Source organism: Idiotropiscis lumnitzeri, chromosome 10 (genome assembly GCF_059441095.1).
Source record: "Idiotropiscis lumnitzeri isolate Australia: NSW breed Sydney's pygmy pipehorse chromosome 10, RoL_Ilum_1.0, whole genome shotgun sequence".
Lineage (NCBI taxonomy): Eukaryota > Metazoa > Chordata > Actinopteri > Syngnathiformes > Syngnathidae > Idiotropiscis > Idiotropiscis lumnitzeri.
The window spans coordinates 15,411,874-15,420,381 of NC_142400.1; the positions used below are offsets into that span (position 1 = coordinate 15,411,874).

The 8,508-nt window shown below is 38.6% G+C and overlaps 1 protein-coding gene across 1 annotated transcript; it reads left to right on the forward strand.

Moving 5' to 3' along the window:
- Positions 1-368: 368 nt before the first annotated feature.
- Positions 369-8,017, forward strand: LOC148329484 (dysbindin-A-like). Its single transcript, XM_088307460.1, has 10 exons — positions 369-570; positions 1,872-1,931; positions 2,312-2,362; positions 2,432-2,492; positions 3,827-3,959; positions 4,363-4,495; positions 4,795-4,817; positions 5,276-5,422; positions 5,547-5,672; positions 5,988-8,017. The coding sequence occupies exons 1-10, from the start codon at positions 515-517 to the stop codon at positions 6,245-6,247; spliced, it is 1,050 nt and encodes a 349-aa protein (XP_088163586.1). The 5' UTR covers positions 369-514; the 3' UTR covers positions 6,248-8,017.
- The last annotated feature ends 491 nt before the right edge of the window (positions 8,018-8,508 follow it).

The following is an 8,508-nucleotide window of genomic DNA, read 5'->3' on the forward strand; positions in this document are numbered from 1 at the left end:
TTTTCTTGAATGTGAAATAAACGCCTTATATTTGTTGGACTGGCAATGGTGTTTAATGGGAACATTGCTAAATATTTAGTATATTTTTATTTTATTTATTTAGTGCGCTCTGTTGAAAATGACTAAATATTGAAACTATATAAAAATGTGAACATAGGCTAGACATTTTGGGAAGTTGGACTTTGGTTCGGACCTTTTAATTTGAAGAAATTTTCGTCGTGGACCTCTGTGACTGTTAATTGACTACCGCTGGCCTAGACATTGACATTGTATGGCAAATGTCACTTTTCGCTTGAGAGAAGGCCAACAAGCAGCCGTGAACGCGTTAAAACAGCAGGGGGCAGTAATAGATTCCAGATGGCGTTACGTTTACACCTAAGAAGAAGAAGAGCGGAAGAAGCGATGCAGGTTCTGTCACAACAGGGCTGTCAGGAGTCACTGTTATTCTATACTGTGAAACGGGTCCATCTCAGAGGACAACAACCTTACTGGAGCTAAACGACACAGTGGCATCATGTTCGAGAACTTCAGAGAAAGACTCCACATGGTGCAGCAGGATTTAACGACGGGGTTTGTCTGATTTGTGTCACATTTCTCCGATTTTACGTTATGTTATCCGAAAGTATCAGGAACTACATTACCTGTGTGTTAGTTGCAATCGAAGTCAGCTGGCATTATATGAAAGAACACAATACAAAGTTGACCAGTAGCAAATTAATGTCACCGAGGCGGCCGTTATCTTGGTTTCCTGGCCATGTTAAAACCAAAAGCGTAAAAAGTTTACATTTTAACGATTAATTTGGTGCGTTTATGTCATGAGCGTTTTCGTTTTACTGCTAAAGATTTGGTGTGTTTTCGTTGGTATGCGCCATTCCAGTTTATTGCTCTCAGCTGACGATCATGTGACGTCGGGTCAAGTAGGTTAAACAGAATGGAGCCTTACATAGTTTGCTGGTAAATGTGACGAAATTCCATTGGCCTCACCAATGTGTTTCAAGAGGAATGTAGTCGGCAAATGACATGTAGCACGTATGTATCACAGTAGCATTGCCCAGATGCCCAAATATGTCCTCCAAAAATGTATACCCGTTAAGTATATTTTTCCATCTGGTGGAAGTGCCTGTCACTGTAAACTGCTGACAGAATTACTTCTAGTAAATAAGTCATATTTGAACAGTCCGTCTATCCATTCTCTTCCGCTTAGCTGAGGTCAGATCACAGGGGCAACATCTTAAGCAGGGAGGCCCGGACTTCCCTCTTCCCAGCCACATCGTCCAGCACCTCCCGGGGGATCCCGAGGCGTTCCCAAGCCAGCTGGGAGGCAGTCTCTCCAGCGTGACCTGGGTCGTCCTTGGGCCTCCTCCCAGTGGGACATGCCTGGAACACTTCAGCAGGGAGACGTCCAGGTGGCATCCTAACAAGATGCCCGAGCCACCTCATCTCGCTTCTCTCAATGCAGAGGAGCGCGGCTCGACTCCAAGCTTCTCATTTCATCTCTAAGGGAGAGCCCAGACATCCTAATTATACGTTTTATTTGTATGTGAGGGCAATGAGGGCTTGTGGCAAATATGTTGTTACTTTGAGTACTGTCATCTCCTAGTTCCTGAACGCATCATTCCATTTGCGAGAGAGAGCGTCAAACACGGACAAACAGACTATTTTGGTTGTTAATAAACCGACTAATGCCTCCTTAAAGGGTCACTTGAATGAGTTTAAGATTGCCACTTGTATAATAGGTTTGCTCGTAAAAATGACATCAGCACTAAAATGCCAAACAAATGTTTTTGTAATTTGTAAGAATCAGTCTGTTTTGACTATTGGTGTGTTGGATGAATTGTGCCAAAGCCTTCATTTGCTTTTCCTCCCAACAGCTTGAAAACACTTGGTGATAAATCAAAGGAGTCCAAAGGCAGCAGCAGGAGGAGATCCAGGTCAGTTCAATTCAGTGTCAAATCCTTTTCCGCAATCTATTACTTGGAAAATAAATTGCTTGTGGGTTGAAAATAATGAATAAATACCCGAGTCTGGATTTATACTTTTCCACGTTCATAGACATGTAACTTAACAAGTGCAATTTTTTTTACTTGTATGTGTGAATTTGAAAAAAATGTTTATCATTAGCAATTTATATTCTCAACCTGAGCTATGTCATGTACTTAACGGTAATTACAATCATGGACCATCTCATCACTTATGTCACAATACATAATCAAATCACTGGACTTCCATTATCCATTCTACAAAGTTTCCCACTAACTCACTTACTTATCCCCAACATTCTTAACTGTTATATATCTTATTTCTTGCTTAGGTATGAAGACAGTCTTCCTCATTTCAGTGCTGGACTCGACATCCTCAGCAGGTACACACAGACACGAAGACTGACAGCACTGTATAATTTTTGCCTACAGTATAAAATGTGTTTTTGTAGGTATGAGGAGAGTTGGTTTCTACTCCACAAAAAAACAAAAGACTGTGCTCAGGTTGCAGAGGTATGTTTAGTTCTTCTCTCAGTATTGGTACTGTAGTTGAATCATGAACTGTCTTATTAGATTGGCTTTGAATAATGACTTCCACCACACATTCACACCCTGTCACAAAGGGGTTATACTGTGGTGAATCTTTTACCATCAACACTTCCTGAATCTGCCTTTCACCCTTTAGAGAAGATTGTATTGGAAAACATCTGTGGTAGTTTTGTAACTACTTGTAGTAACATTTGTACTCTTAGTGATTATGTCATTTAGTGCTGTGATCCAGAACCGCCGGGCGAGACACTTTGGACCGGGCCGCGGCTGGCCGCACAGATGAAAGGAAAAAAAAAGTAGTACTTCTGGTTTATTTATCATTCGAGGCTGGAAAATATTTTATTTTGGTAAAAGACCGGATTCTCACCATTACATATGTCTATGATGCACTCTTGACCAGCATTATATTATTTGGGAATTGTAATTATAGTTAGTTTTTAGTTCTTTTTGAGTTTTGTTTTTTAAATTTAGTTAGTTGTAATTAGTTTTTATCGCTCGTTTGTTAGTTTTTATTAGTTTTAGTTTAGTTTTTTTTTTCATTAACACTTGGTTTTAGTTTGGTTTTAGTATTATTTTTTTGTTTTTTAAAACTGTGTTTTACACATGTTCAAGATTTAAAAAAAAAAGTCCATGGTAATTATTGTGCAGTGAAAATTTAACGAGAATATTATTTCAAAACATTTTCAAAATACAGGTACAGAGGAGCGACGTCATTTGCTTTTTATATTGGCTGCTGCTTGATTATGTCGCTTCTGTCCGACAAACATTACGAGAATGACAACTTGTAGATGTTTGTTCGTCCTTCTCTTCTTCCGGGAAACGGTTGCACCGTTAATATAGAAAGAAATGCTTTTAAAATCACCCCTAATGGCTCATGTATTAAATTAATTGCCATAAATGAAAAGAAAGCACATTTTCTCAACATTTCTAGGTATGGTAGTTTAGTTTTTGTAAAATGTAGTTTCAGTCCTTTTTGTAAATCATTTTCATTTTTACTTAGTTGATGATAATGTTTTTTCAGTTTTAGTTTTAGTTATTCCGCTAGTTTTGATTTACTAAAATAACCTTGCTTTTGATGCCGCAATATGCTAATTGTCTCGGTCGCATTACGCACATATTAAACCCACAAGCTTGCAAAAAACTAACCGATGTGCTTCAACGTCTTACTTCTGTTTTTCATGTCCTTGTTATTCTCTGAGCCTCAAGAAGTTTTATGTTTGGACAGTATACTTAACAACCGTCTAATAGTTTTTGGCTTCACTAAACAAAGTGACAACTTTATTTATTTATTTTTTTAGGCTATTGACGGGGACGTGGTGATGCTGTCGGCGCACTGGGAGAAGAGACGATCAGCACTGGCACAACTACAGGAACAACTACAAAGCTTGCCTGCTTTCATGTGCGAACTTGATGCCATCACTGCGTCCATAGGTGTGACTTGCACTTGTCTTTGGAATTGTGTGTTCACTGTCCTTGCCAGCTTAAGGTCCATGTACTCCTGCACTCTAGTTGTCCTTCTAGTGTGCAGATACAGTATGTTACATAGCAGCGGAATGTAGTAGTGGGGAAAAAATGTGAGGACAAAGAACATACTTGTACATGGACTATGAAATGGTTAATGAATAACTGCTCAAATTAATTTCCATAGCTGTTTAGGGCAGAGGACCTTTATATAATAATAAACATGTAGAAAGATTATATTCATGAGGTAATGGGTGAAAGAAAGCACTGTGAGGGAAAGTGTGCATGAAGCAAAATTAGTCTTCTACACATGCAAATATTAAGCTAATATTGTGCATAGTTCTACTACAAGAACGTCTGTGTCTGTGCGCAGCTCATCTGGAAGGTGACTTTGAGGAGATGGAGAGCAGGCTGGTCTTCTTGGAGACGCTGTGTTGTCAGTGTGAACAACAGACGCTCAAGCAGCATCATATCGACCAACTGGAAGTCTATAAGAAAAAAAAAAGGTATGTGCTCCATGTAACCTGCTTTTTGCCTTTCCTTAATCGATGTGTTGATTTAAAGGACTGTACACAACTACGGTACATCTGATAAGCTCATGTTTACAATTTGGTCTTCTGAATGCATACACTGATAAGAAAACTGTCAATTGCCTCTTGATAATAAATAAAACGTCAATTAATCATAACAGCCTCAGAAGGAAACTTTCCTTTTTGTTGAAATCAGCTTTTTCCATTGAGCTTTCTTTTCACTTAGATTCGCAAAACTCTTTTTAATGAGACCATTTTGGATTTGTCTATTACAGGCGAGAACTGGAGGCACTGGAAGGTGAGCAGCATTACTGTTGCAAGACATGCATGGGCTCGGACTATGTCGTTGCACAATCATTGGGATGAAATAAAGGAGCAAAAAACATAACGCACAGGAGGGAAAATCTTCCTTTTAATAGTATGAGGTAAACTTTTTGGCCGTTTTTTGTAATGTGGAGGAAACTATTACAGGTGCTTTGACCAAAAGGCTCCTTGTCTAAATTCCCAAATTAAGCATCAGTAAAAGCTGCACAAGTGTACAGTATCTACTAACATTCAGCTACAAAATTATAACCATTGATATAATCTAATGAGTTCCAATACAGCACTGGTAAGAAAAAAAAAATGGTCACTTCAGTTTTGATTGACGAGGTCATAGAGATATTATTTTAGTAGGAAGTTTATTGAGATCAACTACAGGTTAAATCAAGTTAATATCATTAATTTAATACATCTGATACAATGGTGTGTTTGTAGTGGAGCTGAACGCAGAGCATGCTCAGAAAGTTGCAAAGCTTGAGCAGGCAAGGCAGCAGATGCTGAGGGAGCGACAGAAAGTCTACGAAGAAGCCTTTAACCAAGACTTGGAGAAATACCGCTCCACTGGATATCTTCAGCACAGAGGTAAACATTCTACGGCTGAGCACTCTCTGTTCCGTGTTTTATCTGCCCAAAACAGAGTTGCTTTCTATTCAGTGTACAGATGCTTCATGTATACCGTGCTTTTTTTTTGTACGTACAACTGAAGAACCAACAGAGGCAGATGTGGTTGTTCTGGATCAGATGGCTGTAACCAACCTGTCGGACCAGGAGGCATTGGATGATTTCCTGAACTCTGGTGACGACTTCAGTTCCGGGTCATCACTCACCTCTGGTAAGGCAATTCCTCTGAGGTACTAATAACAGGAACAGACCAGATCTAGAAAATTAGAGGCTTTAAAATGCACACGGGCATAAAATACTCCTAGAAACAAGGCTGCAACAAGCATTTCATACAGTACTGATGAATCTTGAGGCTGTGCTTATTTTGCAGACTTGAAACGTTATCTTATCGTTTCACATACTGTACATCCAGCATAATAGCTACCTTCATATTTCAATAACAAAGTCATCAGGGAGTAATACGGTAATGGATAACTGGCAATAAAGAGTGTGATTAACTGTAAAGTGTACCTGACATCTCAAACAGGTCCAGACCTCAAGTCCGGCTCCTCGGAATCCTTAAACAGCCCACTGAGCCAGGTTCCTGACCTAGAAAACCACTCATCAGACAAGGACTTCGAATGTGTTCATGATGTTGAAGGTCTGAGTGAGGATAGTGATGAACCTGTGGTGCAATTAGACGAGGAGGACGTTCAGCTGGACATGACATTGGTCTGCCTGCAGGATCTTGACCAGGTCAGAAGTTCTGATGACAGCGACTCTCCAGGAGACCTGCCCTGTGGGTAAATCTAGTAACCGTGCCCTCGAAATGTCCAGAGGGTTAAACAACCTACCTAACCTTTACTGCCCCCCGACATGGACTTGGGACAACATGCTCAGCCAATGCATTTTTTTTATCCTGAAAACAATGCAATAGACAAATCAAAAATGCATCAAATGAGTGCTGGGCATGTAATTTATCTATGGATGTGTTACGTAAAATACATTTCCATTACATCCGCTTTCTTAAAATGATAAATAAATAAAATAAAGAGCGAGCACAAGGACTAGTGTGAAACAGTTGCTGCTTTTAAGCTAAGTGGAGCATATCAAACTGACGACCGCTCACCATTTCAAACATTCTTAATTAAGAAACCGAGCATGCTGCCCTGGACTTGCACATCCTGAATTTGTTGTCTATTGTTACATTTAAAATTTTATTTGAAAAGTAAATATGTCCGCATGGCAGCTTATTTCAATGTTGATTTCCTTTTGTGCTCACTCGTACCAAGTTGACTGAATCCATTTGCACCATGATTTTACTCTAGTTATTTTGACATGACATTGGCTGACAATTCATAAAGTAGACAATCCTGGACGTCACATGCAATACAGCATAATTTTCAATTAGGTTTATGAGTTATGTTAATGATTCTCTGTAGCAAAAATATTTAAAAAAAAAAAAGCCCTATCCTTATACAATTAAAACAGTCTTACCTTACCATTTATTATGTATGTGTGTTTAACATGTTCAAACTGAGCCAATTAATTTTTTTAAGGTCTTCATTTTTTTTCTTGGCAAAATCAAAATCTGCTTTGCTTTTGTGTGCGCGCGGACAGTGCTTTGTTTCCAAATTAGCAATATTGTCAACGAGCAATTTGAGACATGCACTGCAGCATTTACCTTCCTGCTACTTCAAAAATTTAAGTTTGCTAACTGATTGCAGTGTGAAATGTGTGAACTCATAGTAATATTACGAGACCCAGTATTAAGTTTATTTGAAATAAATCGTCATAAATAAATATTGAACTCATTGTTCAGCCCTAAAGTTACACCTGTATTTGTAGACCACTATAACATCTTCTCGGCTGGACCAGTTATTCATAGCTGATGAATTATTTGGAAACGAATGGTTGTCGTGTGAGCTCTGACCTAGCCCAGCTGACTTTGGACAAGAGGTGGGGTACCCCCCTAAAATGGCCGCCAGCCAATCACAGGTTACATATTGACAACAATCATTAACACTTGCATTTAGACTAATGGCCAATTCAGAATTTTTTGTTAACCTAAGAAACATGTTTTAGGCATGTGGGAGGAAGTCAGCGCACCTGGAAAAAAAAACCACATAAGTGTGGATTTACACCGCTGACCTCAGAACTGTGAGGCAGCTGTGCTATACACTTGACCGCCAACACATTGAATCTGATTTTATTTATTGAACTAAATGTATATATTGTTTATAAATGTACAGTACATTATTCAATTTGCCAAAAACAGCAAGCACATTTCAGTGGTTGATTCTCCAGCTTCCAAACATTTAATAGGAAATATAAATATTGTTCCTCATATCTTGCATGTGTGACAATGGGTTGTTAGAGCACTGTGACTCATGCTGGTGTCGGATTTGATTGAAGGTTGCACTTAATGTTTCTACTTGACCTTATGCTGTTTTATTGAGCACCTTTCATCATTTTGTTGAACATATAACTGTGGCACAATTTGTCAAGCACACTTTGTATGCATTGTGCTAGTAAGCCAGGAATTAAATACTTAACAGTATGCGTCTGTCAAGTGGACATTTAATGGTGTGTGGTTTTTTTTATACTCACCAGCTATGATATTAATGACACCTGGATATCCAATTCAAGAGCAAACTTTAAAATAATTTTTAAATGAAATGACCAGTAGTAATATATGGATGGTTTTTAATATATTTTATTATTGCAGTTTTATTCAGTGCTGTTAACCTGCAGTGTAACGTACTAAAAACTGATTTTAACACGTATTTAATCACCCCTGTCACATCACATAATTGATATAAATGTGTCACTTCAGGTCAAATCAATGTACTATTTTTTTTTTAAATATTTGTACCATGCACAACAAATTTGGAACAAAACCAACCGAAACCCAAATCCTCACATGGGCAAGTTCTTTTGGCAAATGTGGCAAGTCAAGCACAATAGAGGATGGCAGTCAAAAATTGTAGCATGTCTGATAACGCTGGAAGGAGATGACTAACCTTTAAATGTTTTCTCACTGGTGGATGATGGAAAAAGAACGTGTA